The 16,445-nt window shown below is 39.9% G+C and overlaps 1 protein-coding gene across 1 annotated transcript; it reads right to left on the bottom strand.

Moving 5' to 3' along the window:
* Nucleotides 1-1,951: 1,951 nt before the first annotated feature.
* Nucleotides 1,952-16,356, bottom strand: top1b (DNA topoisomerase Ib). Its single transcript, XM_008293640.1, has 21 exons — nt 16,229-16,356; nt 15,887-15,911; nt 13,362-13,458; nt 12,617-12,749; nt 12,200-12,255; nt 11,943-12,047; nt 11,772-11,862; nt 11,567-11,652; nt 11,302-11,417; nt 11,088-11,209; nt 10,837-10,959; nt 10,570-10,757; nt 9,340-9,484; nt 9,113-9,256; nt 8,655-8,840; nt 7,965-8,033; nt 7,702-7,816; nt 6,198-6,325; nt 5,967-6,061; nt 5,610-5,759; nt 1,952-3,135 (listed from the first exon to the last, which is right to left on the bottom strand). The coding sequence occupies exons 1-21, from the start codon at nt 16,259-16,261 to the stop codon at nt 3,033-3,035; spliced, it is 2,310 nt and encodes a 769-aa protein (XP_008291862.1). The 5' UTR covers nt 16,262-16,356; the 3' UTR covers nt 1,952-3,032.
* Nucleotides 16,357-16,445: the final 89 nt, after the last annotated feature.

Consider the following 16,445-nt stretch of genomic DNA (forward strand, 5'->3'; position numbering starts at 1 on the left):
CAAAGTGTATCATTTCTTGCCTCATAAATAAACAAATGAACAGAGGAAGACATATAATATTAAAAAGCAAATAAAATACATGTAAAAGTACAGTGGTGTGAATACATATATGAAAGTAAAATGTGCATATGTAATGTCATATACATTATTTAGCTTAGACAAGAGAATCCTGTATTAATCCCACAGCATGGACATTTGCAATCTAAAAGCAGCAAAGGGAATAATACAGAAAAAAGAGATGACAGTAAAAAAAATAAAAATAAAATAAATAAAAATCATATTCACAAGTATATTTTATAATATTACTAATTATAACAATTTCAATACATGAAAGCCGTGGTTGCACATAGAAAATTTTGATTTGCACATGGAAATATTGAGTGTTTCTGTATTTTTAAAATGCGGATTTTTTTTTTAGATCTTTCTATACATAGAAAATCTAAATACGGTGCAGATTCCTCTAAATGTAGACAGTAAAGACTTTGCATAGGGTTTTTCTATATGTAGGAACAACAACGATGTAGTATATTTCTTCCATGTACAGAAAATATTTATAATGCACAAGATTGAGCGCACTGATGCTACACCATCAAGACAAAAGGAAACAATGGTGATTAGTAAGGACGCACCTCTAACTGTAACACAGCTTCATTTGTTAATCCAAACCAGACACCAGACATTGATAATGAAGGGTGAGACGTGATTTGACAATTATCAGGTTTTCTGCTCCTTGTGTTTGTTATTTTTATGCAGTAGCTTTATTATCTTTGGTCAATTTGAAGCCATTTGTCACCTCGGTTTGAAGAAGTGACATGTAAATAAAGTTTTGCTGACTTTCCCACTAACTTGTGATGTAAAGTGCACGACTAGATGATTAATTTCGGATATTCTATCTTTAGCCAGTCTTTTAGGCTTAATCAATAGCTGTATGTCTTGCCTCTGGAGGTGCTATTAAATTTCCCCTGTGGTATGTACTGAAATCCAACATCTAAAGGCCTCTTTATGCTGGAGCAAACAAGGGCTTGCGTTTATTGTGGAGAGTTTCCCCACTTCCGGTGTGTCCTTGAGTTCTGTCTCTGGCTTGGCGCATCTCATCCTCCAGCAGAAGCGCCTGTTGTCGGCCTCTTAAAGACACACTCTCCTAAAAACTGAACTTAATAATCAGCTGTCTCCTCAGCATAACCTTTATCACAACTTGTGAAGTCACAAGCAACTCTGTATTTGCTCAGAGCTATAGTTTTGCATTGAAAAGGCATTTATTTGAAGCATTTATCTTAATAGGGATACATGTACAGTCGTCCTCAAATGTATTCATATCCTTCCATTAAAGAAAAAGGAAAAATTCACAGTAGTCACTCAAAAAACTAGAAACTGAAAAAAGTAATAATAAATAAAAATTTGCTAAATTATAATTTAATGGAACAAGACATTGCTTTTGAATTGTGGTTAAAAAGAATAATAATAATAATAAAAAAAAAACAAAACTGTTCTGGGCAAATTAGAGCATTTTGCTGATGAGCAGTGGGCCAAAATCAAAACAGGTGCAGAAGTCTGATTGAGAGTTACAGAAAATACTTGATTTCAGTGATTTCAACAAAATATTAGTTTATGGGTCCCATTGTACTTGCTTTTTTTTTTAGATATATATTTCTGTTGAACCACAATTCAAAAGCAATGTCATCATTTTCATTACATTTTTTATTCATTATTACTTTTGTCAATTTCAGCTTACTTCACTGACAGCTGTTTTTTTTCTCCTTCTTTAATGGGAGGGTGTGAATACAATTGAGGACGACTGCATGTGAAAGTAGACAATAATACTTATAATTGTTGGACGATGACCCCTGACTTGACTGACACCTCTTGATAACCTCTGTCAGTCTTTCTTAGGGTATGAGCTTAAGCGTTTCCCCCCCAAAAAAACCCCCACAACAAAGCAAAGACAAAAAAGGACAAGGTTGATGTTTTATTTCGAAAACTACAAAGCTCAAAACAATAGGCATTCAGCCAGTCGGGATCAGATTATGTGATACATGAACAAATAGCAAGAAATATTAATGACCAAAGTTTAGAATATCCATTCACATTTGGAAATTCAAAGACACTTTCTGCTTTATCACAGCAATACAAAAACAGCACACTACAATGATAGACTTCTGTGATCGTTTTTTTTTTTGTTGTTGTTGTTTTTATTTTTAATTTTTTTGGCAAAACCCACACCCCTCTGTCAGAAGTAACGCACAAACCCTGTCCCGTACTTCCGCTGTTTGAAGTAACCGAGATCAACGTTGCGCCTTCTTCTCCGTAATTGTAAAAACCGAGGACACACAAGAGTTGCATACGAGCAATGAAGAGCTTTCCGTTGACAGCGCGTACGGCACACAATTTTAAAAAACACTGACTCGTGATCACTGTAAAATGATAAAATATATGTACATCCCTGAAATAAAGAGCAAAAATAAATCTAAATGGAAAAAAACGATGACATTCGGAGTGCTAATAAATATGTGAGCATAGTGCTGGGGTTTCTATTTGTCACACTGTCATCAGTCTGCCAGGCTCCTCTTATTGTACCAATCTTTCACACTAAAATTCCACAAATTAAAATTCATTATATTATCATTTGCTCTCATGTTGTTTCTCACAGTCTTCCACACAAACATTCTATGAGAATATAGAATTTCTCAATAAATCTGATGGCTTACAAATTTCAGTACATTTTTATCTGACAAAAGATAATACTAATGTGTTCATAGTTGTTGGATCATGGGCAGATAGCTGCGGCTACATACACACTACTGTAAATTTTCTAAAGAGAGAGACGCTCTTTGTCAGCGTGGTCAAATGGTTCAGCAGTTATTTCTCCTATACACAACAGATCCGTATATACACGACAATTATTAACCTGTGATCACAGCTTCAGCAAAGTCTTAGCTCCCTCTTTTCACAGCGCCGCAGTAACCACACAGTGGATTCATTTGACATCAACTAGAAACCATTGTTACAGTCGAAGGCGTGGGTAGAAAAGGTGTTTAAAACTCATAATCCTTTTCGGCCATGTCAATGGCCCAAGCAAACTTCTCCCTCTGGGTTTTGTTGTAGATCTTCTCAATGGGAACGCCCCACTTCTTGGACCTGGAGAGGAGGAAAGACGGAACACTTCAGGGTAGAGAAAGACTGAACGAATGGGAAAATCGTGAAAAATAGCCATTATTCCAACCTAACAGTGTAATTATGGCACGGTGGCCGGCTCTACTGCAAACCTAGACTAAATGAACTACCTATTTGTTTGCTGAAAAAGGTGAAACCAGATACAAATAAAGTGTAGTGCTCTTGTAAACAAAGCTGCATAGGATGCATTAGTGTTAATATTAGCTTGTACTTTGATGTAACTGCCAGTAGTGAGTTCATTTGCAGCCACTTTGCATCCGTTTGCACGTTTCACTGAGTAAGTGATACCATCGTTGTCGGAAATCCCTCATATTTCAGACTTTGATGCGGTTTATAAAAGTGGTTTATACTCACAGTTTAAACAACCCGGCATGAATGTAGCATTTCACTCACTTGGTAATGTTAAAACTTCGATGCACCCATGTGCAAAGGTCACATTGATACAGTTTTCACAGCGTTGTTTCAGAGAAGGAAATTCAGGGTCTGGAACAATAATACTACAGCTCCTCTGGCTATTTTTTTTGTTTTTTTTGTTGCGAAAATCACACACAAAAAGATTGTATAATGATGAACACTCCTGCCCAGACCTTTGTAGGAGAGCTTGAGTCATTTATGTATGTTTATTTCCAACTTATAGTGGGCATGATGAACTCTGGCTACATTTTGGTTGTGAAGCCTGTGGTGCCTTGGTGTTTTGCACCAAGATACACATCAAACAAACAGAGGATTTTGTTCACACTTGGTACATGTTAAAGTGAGAAATGCATTTAAAATCTCTGTAGTTAATATAAAAACTCAGAAAGCTCCTGTGTGATCATGGTGGTTTAAACGCCAAAGGGCAACCTCTATGTGTGTTTCGAAAATATAACGAAATGTGTCAGAAAAGTTTGAGGACTGGTGTCACAAAAGATATAAATAGAGTTCATTTGCAAAAACAGATTAACTCCATCTTCACAACCCTTCAGAAAACCCACTTTTCCATCGTCTACCTGAGACAGTATCAAACTTAAGTTGTCTCTATTTTTGTCATGTCATTTCTACTGAGTGACATCCACTCAACTTCAGTTTGATTGACATTATGTCAGGCAAACAACAAAAAAATAAGTTTTCTGAAAATCTACAGAAATAGAGTTATCTGTTTTTGCAAATGAACTCTTCATATTTCAAATCCAAACTACAAACTATAAGTTTTCCTCTTCCAAGTAATCCCCCTGGAGTCTAACACACTTCCCCAGTCTTCTCTGCCACGCCGCCATGCACTCCTGGAAGGATTCTTCCAGGATCCTCCACAGCTCCGTCGCCACAGCCATCTTGATGTCATCCACGTCTTCAAAACAGGTGCCCTTGATGACCCCCTTGAGCTGGGGGATGAGGAAAAAATCCCCCAGAGCCAGGTGGGGTGAGTAGGGAGGTTGCTCCAGCACGACGAAAAAAGTTTGTAGTTTGGGGTTTGAAATATATCTCTTGTGACACCAGTCCTGGAACTTTTCTGACACACCTCATATGCAAACCCAAATTACTGGAAAGAAAACTAGCCATATTTATGGCTAGCAATCATTTCTTGCTTTGTTGTTAAACTGTACTCCCTGTTAACTTCATTTATTCTATAAATTATTTTACTATTAACCACTCAAATAGGCCATTATGAAAACAGTTCATAGCATATTCTTTATGTAGAATTAGTTCATATTATACAATGGAACACTCAAGTTGCTAACTAGTCACTAGCTACTTAGCATCTAGTAAACAGAAGCTTTTACGGTGAACATAACTAATGTCCTGGGAGAAGTAGACCTCTGCTAATTTCTTTACACTTTAAACCGGCTAGCAGTCGAGCCACTGCATCTCCAACTCTGTTACACATATTTTCACACATACTGCTTATGAACGGGTTCCCATGCACCACCCTATATGAGGGGACCCCATCCCACACGCCCTACGACCAGGCAAAACACGGAGCATTCCTGTATCCATTGTGCTTGAGGAGGAGGCTCTCCAGAAATAGCTGTGGGGCATCGGTTAGGGAGGGCGGACCTCTGTTCCCCTTCTCTGTGGCCTGGCCCTCCATTCAGCCACAGACAGCTCCTCATTGACTTCCCACATGGAGGAAGGAGTGCTGTTTGGGGACGCTCCCTGGCTTTCAGAAACAAACCCCATTGTTCCTCGCGCTCACACGCTTTTCTTCCTCTTATTTTCCTTTTGCAGCCGTTAGCTTTTTTGCTTGTGCTGCTCCTTTTCCTACAATGCAAGAGCATTTCCTGCCTTTCTGTCACCAAGGTAGATATGCACACCCGCCCACCCAGAGACAGCCGGCTTATGCAACAGTAGGTGGTTTACTCGCGGTTGTGTTTTTTTTTTTTTAAGCATAGTGACAACTGTGATCAAATAACAGTGAACACGCACAGAGATAAACAAGGTCTGCTGTGCAATGTAATTACCATGCAACAGAGATGCGTGGATCCAAATAGTTGAGCTTGGAGGTGCCCAGAGCGATCTGCTTGTTCTCCTCTCTGTCTGTGGCTTGAACCTGAAGCTTCATCAGCTGCTCCTCTATCCTCTGTACAGCTTTACGCTTCACCTCCACCGTCCTGAGACAGGAAAACAAACACATAAACAGAAAGACGCAGGAGTGAAGACAAAGAAGAAAATGTAAAAAATTCAAAGAAGGACAAAGACAGATACAAAGAGAGACAGAGAGAGAAGAGAGGAGGACTTATACAGATGGACTGATGCCCTAAAAACAGTTAAGGGTTAAGTAAGTAAGTAATGCATCAACCTCTCTCAGACGGTCTTACTTTTTGCTCTTCTCGTCACGGGATGCCTTGTGATCAGCCTTGGCGGCCTTCAACTGCTTCCTGGCTGCAGATAGTTGATTTTGTTTCTCATCAATCTGCAATCACAACAAACACATGCTGAGTGAGCAAAATTAATCCGCATCACATCGAGAGAGAATGATCTTTCCTAAACGAAAACGAAAAAAAACAACAGAACTATACAAGATGACACTCAGACAAACTAAGGCTTACCTTGGTTTGAAGGTTTTGCATGGACTTCTCAAATGTTTTGGGTGGAGCTCTCTGATGGTTGCAAAGAATGGCCACGGCGCGGTTGGCTCGGTTGTAGGACAAGATCTTCGCAGGGATGCTGTCCTCGGCTGTACGGCACAACAAAGTAGGAAGAGAAGGTTTTGAATTACTAAAATATATAAGAGTGCAGATTCAAAATTTGCAGTGATTACATATTTAAATACACAATAAAGTTTGCTGATGTACACTAAATTCGAGGTACACTACCCATTATTAATTTAACAACACAATTTTCTTTTAAATATAGCAATTATCTGAACAGGAAGGCCTACAAAAATAACATGCGTACACCTTCTATCCATAGAGTTCAAGTTCAAAGCTCCACTTCCTTCTTCTATAACAATCCTCACTGTTCTGCCATTCTTTATATCACACCAGTGTATTCGTGTATTGTCACTTAAATACTACCTGACGGCTCAATGCCACAGGCTTACAGTGACAATAAACTAAGCTAACATCCCCTATTTGCATAATTTATTGTATTTGTATAGGTAGCTGCTGGAGCGGCCAGTTCTATTTACATGGCGTTTCAGATTCATTACTTGTCCCTGTCAGGTATGTTTTATTGCACATCAGTTTATGTTCCATGTTGAATATTTCATTATGAGGCCCTTTGTACTACTCTCCTGTGGGAGTGGAGCAGGAGCAAGCGGTTTTATTCACGTGGGAGCGACTATCTGTCGTTGTCAGAAATAATGGATATAAGATCCAGCATCTTCAGTGGTAACAACACAGGAGTCACCAGTTGTATTTTCACATACAGTCATCCTCAAATGTATTCATACCTTCCCATTAAAGAAGAAAAAAAAACCATCTGTCATTGAAATAAGTTGAAATTGAAAAAAGTAATAATAAATAAAAATGTAATGAAAATCATGACGTTGCATTTGAATTGTGGTTCAACAGAAATATTAAAACAAACAAACAAAAAACAACCCACAAGCAAATAAGCATGATGAGACCCGTAAACTAATATTTTGTTGAACAAGCCTTTGAGCCAATCACTGCAATCAAGTGTTTTCTGTAACTCTCAGTCAGACTTCTGCACCTGTTGACAGGCAATTTGGCCCACTGCTCATCAGCAAAGTGCTCTAATTTGTCCAGGACAGCTTTTTGTTTTTTTAAATTATTCTTTTCAACCACAATTAAAAAGCAATGTTTATTTCACTAAATTATAATTTAGTAAATTTTATTTATTACTTTTTTCAGTTTCTAGTTATTTGAGTGAATATTGTGAATTTTGCCTTTTCTTTAATGGAAAGGTATGAATACATTTGAGGACGACTGTATACAGTATTGCTGAAGAGATCTCTCGTTGATTAAACCAGAATCTTGTCAAGGTTGTTTTAAAATTCTTTACAGGAATACAGACTGAATTTCAATATTTTACAGGCACTGACTTTGATGGGCCGCTAGATTGCTGCATGAAAGTGCTGTCACTCACGGCAGGTAAGTTCCTTGAGCTGCTGTTGCAGGGTGATGGAGGCGTTGTAGGTACGAAAAACCTTGGCTGTTAGTCCATCCATCAGCTCCTGTAAGTGCTTATTCAGAATAGAAGTCTGCAGGAAGCACAGGGAAAAAAAAGGGAATGTGGGGTGGGGACAGTTTGGCAGATGAAACAGACTTCTACAAGTTATCTGATAAGAAATGGAAGCGGTATAGTTAAGAGTGAAGCCTCGGAGGCAGATAGTCCTGTGCGTTACTTACGTTCAGTCTGTCGAAAAGGTCGTCTTCGGGCTGCTTGTTCTCCAGAAACAACTGGAGGTTTTTAAAGACCTGATAAGAAAGAATAACAAAGATTCCCTCAGCAGGAAATCCCTTACATTTAACTCATCATGGTTGTGTTTGTGAATGCACCATCACATTTCTGCCAGCAGGGGGTGTAAGCTGATTTCTGTTCATAATGACAAGTGCAGGTGGTTTAATGACTGCAAGTTAGTGTGATGTTTTTTTCTTTGAGTGCTTCTATTTTTAAAAGGCAAAGCAGGGAGGACGTGCACCTAAGCAGATGGCGCCCAGGTGGGCTGAAGAATCTGTGATTGAAAACTGAACATTCCTAGCACGTGTCTCCATAGGTATATGTGTTTGGTTGAGTACACTCCAGCAGCAGCAGGAAGAAGACTACCCTCTAGGGTAGAGCTGACGGAAAGCTTTTTGTGTCCGATCACCTGCCTGTGCAAACATCCTCCCTGAGCGCAGAGGCTACTTATCTCATTAACACTAAATTCCGAATCTTTCAAATGCATAACCAACAGCACCCTCGTAAAACAAGAAATGACAGTTTTGTACTGTTATATATCTGCCACAATTCCTCTTTCTTCCCCCATTCCTGTGTTTAACTCTTCTCTCCCTTCATTCACATGTTCCTCTCGTCTTTGTCTCATCCCCCTTTCTTACCCTCTTCTCCACAGGGATCTTGTTGTAGTAGCGGATGGAGTCTTTTCCCAAGAAGTCAAACTCCACCACGTACTCCTGGTCATCCATCTTGGGGTACAGTTTGATGTGTTCCACCCGCAGCGAGCAGCAGCCAACAGTGTCCGCTGTCTCGCCTTCCTCTTTTTCGTTGCCCGCCCTCAGTGCCAGCTTCAGGAGAAACATCACACATCATGATCTTTATCCAGTCATAACTGCAACATTTGCGTCAGGATCTTTCATATTAGCTTGGTTCACCAGGGGACTTACGGAAGGCCCTGATTCGTTGAAATGAAAAAGTCTGAGTAGTTCACTTCACCTTACTCTGATAGCAGATTCTTCCTGCACTCACTGATTTGACAGATGCACTACTGGTAAAATCAAACTGCTCTACGTTGGGCGCTTTTCAACTTGTTGTTGTCATTGCAAGTCAATTTGCTCACCTTGTCTATGAAATACAGTGCCACAGCTCTCTGTCTGATCCTCATCTCTTTTGACTTCCAGTCGTCTCTATATTGAGTACGGATGCGATCCACACACTTCTTCAAACGCCGCGCAGTCTCATATTTCTGCCAGTCCTTCTCCCCCTGCACAAGGACACATTTTTTCTTATTAAGGCATAACAGATAAAATAGGCTCCTAGAGGCTAAAGGTGTGAGAACACTGGTACCTTGATCCTGGAGCTGGGGTTTAACATGATGTACTTGATGGAGCCTTGGATGTTCTCTGTCCAAGACGCTAACCAGGTCACCTTGTTGTCATGGCGAACCTCCTTCCATTTTGTCCCTGGGGGAGGTTTAGGGTGCTTGGAGTCCCTACAGAAAAAGACATATGTTGACAGGCTTCCTCCCATATATGTTGGGAGGGTAGGTGAGCTTTGTAGTTTGCCTAACTCAAATAATTCTAAATTTCTTGACGTGCTTTCCACAGAAGTGAGAAATTGATGACAGAAAAAAAGTAATTGGACTTTTTCTACCCAAATGTATAAGCTCAGGATTAGCTTCACGTTGTTGACGGTACAGCTATGAGACAATGGTGCAGAGAGAAACAGTGAGCAGTATGTGGGGGTCAACGTGTCCTTCCGAGGTTGTGTTATTGTTTGCACAGACGCAGCGAACTCTGACAGGAAGACTACCTTTGACACAGTGCCGGCATGTGTGTAAGTGTGAGCCAGTGATACAACTGCCATACTGTACATGCCACAGGCAGCACGTACATTATTTGAAGAGTTCATTAGCAAAAACAGACAACTCCATCTACACAAACCTTCAGAAATCCCACTTTTCCATCATCGACCTGAGACAATATCAATCAAACTTAAGTTATCTCTATTTTTGTCATGTCATTTCTACTGAGTCAAATCCACTCAACTTCAGTTTGATAGATTTTATCTCAAGCAAACAACAAAAAAATACGTTTTCTGAAAATCTACAAAAATGGAGCTATGTTTTTGCAAATTAACTATTCATTTTCCTTGTGCCTCTTTGACAGCAACTGACTCCTAGAAATTTGCCTTTTCATAAACTCTAAATTGATAGAGATAGGTAGCACATTATTCCCACAGGCTATAAATGAAAACAGAAATTACAGTCTGTTAGTAAGAAGATGGAAGGGAAGATGGCAGGGTACGAGGGGTAAAGACCAAGCCCGTGATTGATAGTATATATCTACACGTGACCGTCTGATGAACTAAAATCTTCCATGAACACCCACTTAATATACTTTGTTTTCAAAAACACATACGTCCTGTCTTTCTTTTACAATTCCCACAACAATCACATCATGTAACTTCAAATAACCTCCCCCTCACTGGTTTGACAGGGCCACCTTGTGGTACAATTCTGAACTCGACACACTTGATGATGATTGTGATGATAACAGTGCTAATGAGAGTCCTCACTTGCTACAGTTAATAATAATGTCTTCAGGTCTGATGCGGCGTTTCAACATGCCCATCTTCGGATGGTCGCCTCGTCCTCGGAAGAGGCCCGGCGGCTCGATGCGAAAGTTTCCAATCCTCTCCTTGTGGTTGTCCATGATGCAGAAACCGTACTCCTGGAGGAGCCGCTCATTTTCCTCCTTTATTTTCTACAAAGTGTATGAAAATACAATAAGAGATTCTACAATGTTTTCAAAGTTCTGAGAATCTGGGTGAATGTGGGCCTACCTGCTTCTCCTCTTTTGACATCTGCTTCCTGGCTTCTGACTGGGCCTTGAAGTACTCACTAAACTCACTGAAGTTGCACTTATTCAAGTCAGTAATTGTGGACTTCTCCTCTGATGTCATTTCCTAAAATAAAAGAGAGGACACCTGAAGCAAACTCAATTTAAATACTCGGAACTTCACATCTGCTGACGACTGCGGCTCATGTGCTGAACTTGAGGTATGAGAATATTTTTCATGTCTAAAATCTTCACCTTCCTCCAGTCCTTATAGAAATTCTTCCTAAAGATGTCCTTTGTGGTGTACTCGTGATCCAGCATCTTGGAAAAAAATGTGGCGACCTCCTCAGCAGGAGCACTAAGTTTCATAGGCTTCCCTACAAATACAGAAAATCACACTGTAGTCTTGACCAAAATAAGCAATAATTAATAATAGATTCCAACTTAGTTTTCACACAGATAGACTCACCATCGTAGTAAAATTTAACTTTTCCAGGCAAGGGTTCGTATGGCGGTGCAAACACTGGACCTTTGTGTTCAAGGAAGCGCCATTTGGAGCCGTCGGTATATCTTTCCTCCTCCCACCTAATCACCACAAACAACAAAACACGGCCCGTGAGAGAAAAAAAAACAAAACACGGTATTTTGTTTTTAGTAGCTGCTGAAAAACTGTTAACTGTCCTGGGTCTATAATTTCCTGAGGAAACGAACAATTTGTCTGCAAAATGGCTTACCATTTCCACTTCTCCTCCTCTTCTTTTTTGGCTTTTTTCCCATCTGATCCCTTTTTGTCTTTTGTCTTCTTTTTGTGCTTGACGTCCTAAAACAAGTGGAGACGACAAAATAAATCTCCGGACCACAAACAGCAGACACTCTATGAAAGCCTGGACTCTATGACAATGTAGTTATTACAACAGTGTGTAGAAAAACTTAATGAACCTCATCCTCTTCATCTTCTTCGTACTCGTGTTTCCTCTTCTTGGCCTTTTTGTCATGTTCCACCTTGACTTTTTTGGGCTTGTATTCAAATCTGCAAACAATCACAATGATTGGTAAACTGACGTGTAACTGTAACTACAGGGACTTTGGTTTCATTCAGCTGACACCTACTCTTCATCGTCATACTCTCGTTTGGATGTCTTGTTGTGCTGGGGAGAGGGGTAGAAGCCGTTGTCTTCTTCAGGCTCGCTCTTAATGGCAGCAGGGCTCGTGTCTCTAATTTACACATTGAAGACATTGAACTGCTTATTAGTAAAGCAATATCCCATTAGGCTTACATTCAGTTCTTTCAAAAAAAAGACTTAGGGCTGAGCAAATCTGCTTTGTATTTAATTTTATCTCAGATGAGACAAAGTGATACTGTTTACCTTACATATCCATTTTCCTTTTCCTTTTTAGGCTTGTCTAAATGGGATGATTGAATCTGTGAGAAACAGAGAAATGTAAACCAGATGATTAAATGTAAATCAGCTGCTTTCAAACCTTTAAATAGGTTTTACCTGTCTATAAGTTTTACTTATCATCACTGTTAATGGAAGGCTCGCCATCTGTGTACTTAATAATTAGTTTGATGTTTTGTCTTCTCAAGAGGGCAATCTCTAGACGACATTAACAAACCCATGTGCTATATCAGGACCATATAGCAATAATTTCTTCATCATGAGAGAACAAAGCTTTTATCCTTTTGTCATAAATTAGTATTCAGTCCCAGTGACAAAACAAAATATTTACTCCAAAGATATACAGCCTTTTGTAAAACGCATGCTGACGATCCATTAACAAACCTTCTCTTCTCTCCTCTTCTCTTTGTCCTTGTCTTTCTCTTTGTGTTTTTCTCTGTGCTTGTCTGAGCTGCCGTCGCTGTGCTTCAGCTTCTCTTTATCTCTGTGTTTCTTCTCAGAGTGCTCCTTATGTTCGCTGGAGCACAGAGGTCAGAGATCAAGTGCAAGGGTCAGGCGGAGTCCAGATGCATACGCACGGAAGATGTCATCAACAAAGAACCAACCACCAGCAACATACACTGTGTCATTTTCAACGTACAATGACAATGTCAAGGACGACCGCTAATAACAACAGCCCGAGTCATGACTCTGCTATTATACTGCAGCCCACAAGTATTTCTACCAGACAAATGGTTCGAATTACAAATGTTTTGCAGATGGCATTCATAAAAGTGAATTTCAGGGCTTTCTTGTGAAGCATGTCGGCTGCTTTAACATGGCAGAGTTGTATTAGTTTCAGTTAAATCAGTAGTGCCCTCTGTGATTGTTTTGGCTTCTTTGAAAAGTTTGACTCTTTTATGTATCATACTGGCAGAATCTGCATACAAATGCAAACGCTATGTCATTGTCCTCATTGAAAATTCAGCTAAAACAGCCAAAGTCACTAGCAAAGCACTGCAAAAATAAACACGTCATGAGTCAAAAATCAAAACTGATGATTTTAAGAGCTGCAGTCAACTGTAATACATAAACACCGGTTCCAGTATTGTCGAGGATTTCACCAAACAAGTGAGAGAAAGGAACTAACCTGTTGCTGTGCTTGAATTTCTCTCGCTCCTTGTCTTTCTTGTGATCTTTGTGTCTGTGTTCCTTGTCTTTGTGCTTGTCTTTATGTTTGTGAGTGTCTGCACCACAAGGGAAAGATCGGCTTGTTTAGCAACATGTAAAAAAAAAAATCTGAACAAAATATCATTTTGCCAAATGTGTATCATCTCGGTGTCAATCTTTTACATCTAGTCGTTTACACTTGTAGATTTAGGTGATGTTTAAGGTAGCGCCTCTGCCCAGGCAACATTAGTACCAAGTGTGAGGGAAAAAGGACAAACTCAGGGAACAAATGCTTCTGTTGTTTAGTAACTTGTCAACTTCTGCTTAAACTTGTATCAACAACAACAAAAAAATCTTTCCAAGCTTATACAGATTACTACCGTTAGGTAGAAGAAAACAAATCTCCAAAAGGAGACAATGCAAGAGACATAACCAACCCACATATAACCTGAACCTGAACTGCTATTTTAGTGTTTTATTCTATTTTATTGTTCTATTGTAGATAGATTGGCGACCTGTCCAGGGTGTCCCCTGCCTTCGCCCTAAGTCGGCTGGGATAGGCTCCAGCCCCCCCGCGACCCTAGTGAGGATTAAGCGGTGTATAGATAATGGATGGATGGATGGATGGATGTATGTATGTCATGCTGATCTTCTGTGTTGGTGAGCCGAAGACAATTTTCCACCTTGGTGGACAATGAAGCTCTATTCTATTCTATTCTATTCTAACCTACAACACCAGCACAGGAGGTGTTCATAACTGTTGAAGGAAGCAAAGTGCACTAAATACCTCACAAATTGTTCCTATACAATGCTTTATTATTTGACTTGATATTTCACTACTGTTACAGATTACATTACATAAAGCCAAAACTAGTTCCACCGCAACAAACTACCAGAGAAAAACGCTGCCTTCACATGAATTCATCAGTAGTAATGATCCAGTCAAATAAAAAGGCACTGTATAGGAGCAATTTCTGAGGTATGTAGTGCAGTTTACTTCCTTCAACAGTTATGAACACCTCCTGTGCTGGTGTTGTTCATTAACTTCATCTTAAACTTTATCAACAAAAAAAAAAGTCTTTCAAAGCAATGCAGATTACTACTGTTAGGTAGAAGAAAACAAATCTCCAAAAGGAGGCAATGCAAGAGACATAACCTTACAACACCAGCATGACTGGATCATTACTACTGATGAATTCATGAAGGCAGCGTTTCACATAGTTTTGACTATGTAATGTAATCTATAACAGTGCATGATGCTGTAAAATCTTGAATCTATAAAGAAAAAACAACAACAATTGCTTATGATGCCAAATAAATGTAGTGGAGTAAAGTAAAGTGTTTGAAGAAAATGAAAATACACAAGCAAAGTACTGTAACTGAGTTAAATTCCACATTACACTACTTTAAAAGTAAAAAGCTTAGTGAAGTGGGAAACAATCAGTGAGTCAGTAGGATTAATCATAACACCACAACACAACTGGCATTTGCCACAAGATCACTGTAATATTTCAAACCACACTAAACAATATTCATTTTTCTCTCAATATTTAACACAAGAATAACTTTTGTGCAGGAGGACGTTGAAATGGGAAATACTGGGGACCGTATTTGAGAGGGAAACCAGTCAAATGATTAGTCTGCAGTGATTTTACATGAGTCTTAATATTAAAATGCTTGCTGCTGTGAGTGAAATCCCACCCAACATCACCTTGTGGCTCCCTGTTGTTAACTGTCATATGAAGCAGTAATACACATCCCAGATATCAAAAACAAGCTCAAACTGATTGCTGTGCTTTGCATCAAATCAAACCTTGAAATCAAAGACAGAAAAAAAAAGTGCTCCTAACTTTGCAAGAGTATTGGACACTGATGTGTGGAGGCTATCATTTGTGCAAAAAAAATTAAAAAAATAAAAACAAAAAAAGTGCATATGCTTTTAATAATGTAGTGCAACTTTCTTGCGTGTGACTTAAAGTTTTAAACTCGTGTGTAGGCATTCCCTGTTGGCGGTGCAGATAAATGTCTCTCTCGCACAGAGATGGAGGCAGAGTGCAGGTGGTGGGGAGATACGGGCAGGGAGAGGCGATAAGCGCCCGGCTCTCGCCTCCATATCACGGCAGACAGTTGGCTCTCTGATCGGCGCCCTGGCTGCTACATACAGAAAAAGAAAATGGCGCAGAGACTAAGTCCTCAGCCCCAATTCGGCCACTTTCAGCTCCAAAATTCGCCGTGTTTGCACGCACACATCACCAAACTGGAGCGTGCAATATTAACACGACGCCAGAGCCTTTCGGAATAAGCCATCAGATTAAAAAAACGAGGCTTGCAAGTGTGCATTTCAGACCCTCTTTTTGAACAATAGCCGCAAGAGAGTGGAGGAGAAGGGACTTAGTCTCTGGGACGCCATTTCTGTCCTTTTAAAAACTAACAGTAGACAGGTAGACACGATTCCGACTGGAAATAAGAGTCAATATGAATAAAAATCCCCATCAGAGGACCTACCGCTTCCTTTAGATCCAGAATTGACCTGAAATTTGAGGGAAAAAATGTTTTTAATATTTCAATTTTCAAAATGCCGGTAGCTCTGTTATTCAAGTTTCAATAGGCATACAAATGAACCCTCGCAATTACGTGTGTTTTGCTGCGATAAAATGCCACCAGTTCGCGTAATTTAAAAGTTTCCTGTAAAACGACAGAGAGGAGTGCTAACTTACGACGGTTAGCTAACGTTTCTTTGCCTTTATTTCACATCCTGACGGTTAATAGTCGTGTTATTCTCAGTTATTGCCGATGAATTGGTATAAAATTGTCCAAAAATACGTGAATTAACGGCCGAGGGGCTACCTGAGAGTCTCCGCGTCCGTGATCTCCGCTCATTGTCAAGTTGTTTTTGTTAGTGAAGCAGGTAAAGTTGTCACAGCAGACAGACAGCTGCTCAGGATGCGGCTGCTCAGGATGCGAGGCTCGGGGAACCCTCACTGACAGCCTGGAATGGAGTCCCAGCGTTCACCCACTGCGCATGCTCACGCCGACCTGGACACCGACAGAACGCTGCGCGTGG

The sequence above is a fragment of the Stegastes partitus genome, unplaced genomic scaffold, assembly GCF_000690725.1.
Source record: "Stegastes partitus isolate 25-593 unplaced genomic scaffold, Stegastes_partitus-1.0.2 Scaffold899, whole genome shotgun sequence".
NCBI classification, from domain to species: Eukaryota; Metazoa; Chordata; class Actinopteri; family Pomacentridae; genus Stegastes; species Stegastes partitus.

Coding starts and splice junctions, on each gene's coding strand:
- top1b (XM_008293640.1), bottom strand. CDS start 16,261: ATGAGCGGAGATCACGGACGCGGAGACTCTCAG. Junction 9,257..9,339: donor ACCCCAGCTCCAGGATCAAG/GTACCAGTGTTC, acceptor GTCCTTGTGCAG/GGGGAGAAGGACTGGCAGAA. Junction 8,034..8,654: donor AGATCCCTGTGGAGAAGAGG/GTAAGAAAGGGG, acceptor CTTTCTTATCAG/GTCTTTAAAAACCTCCAGTT.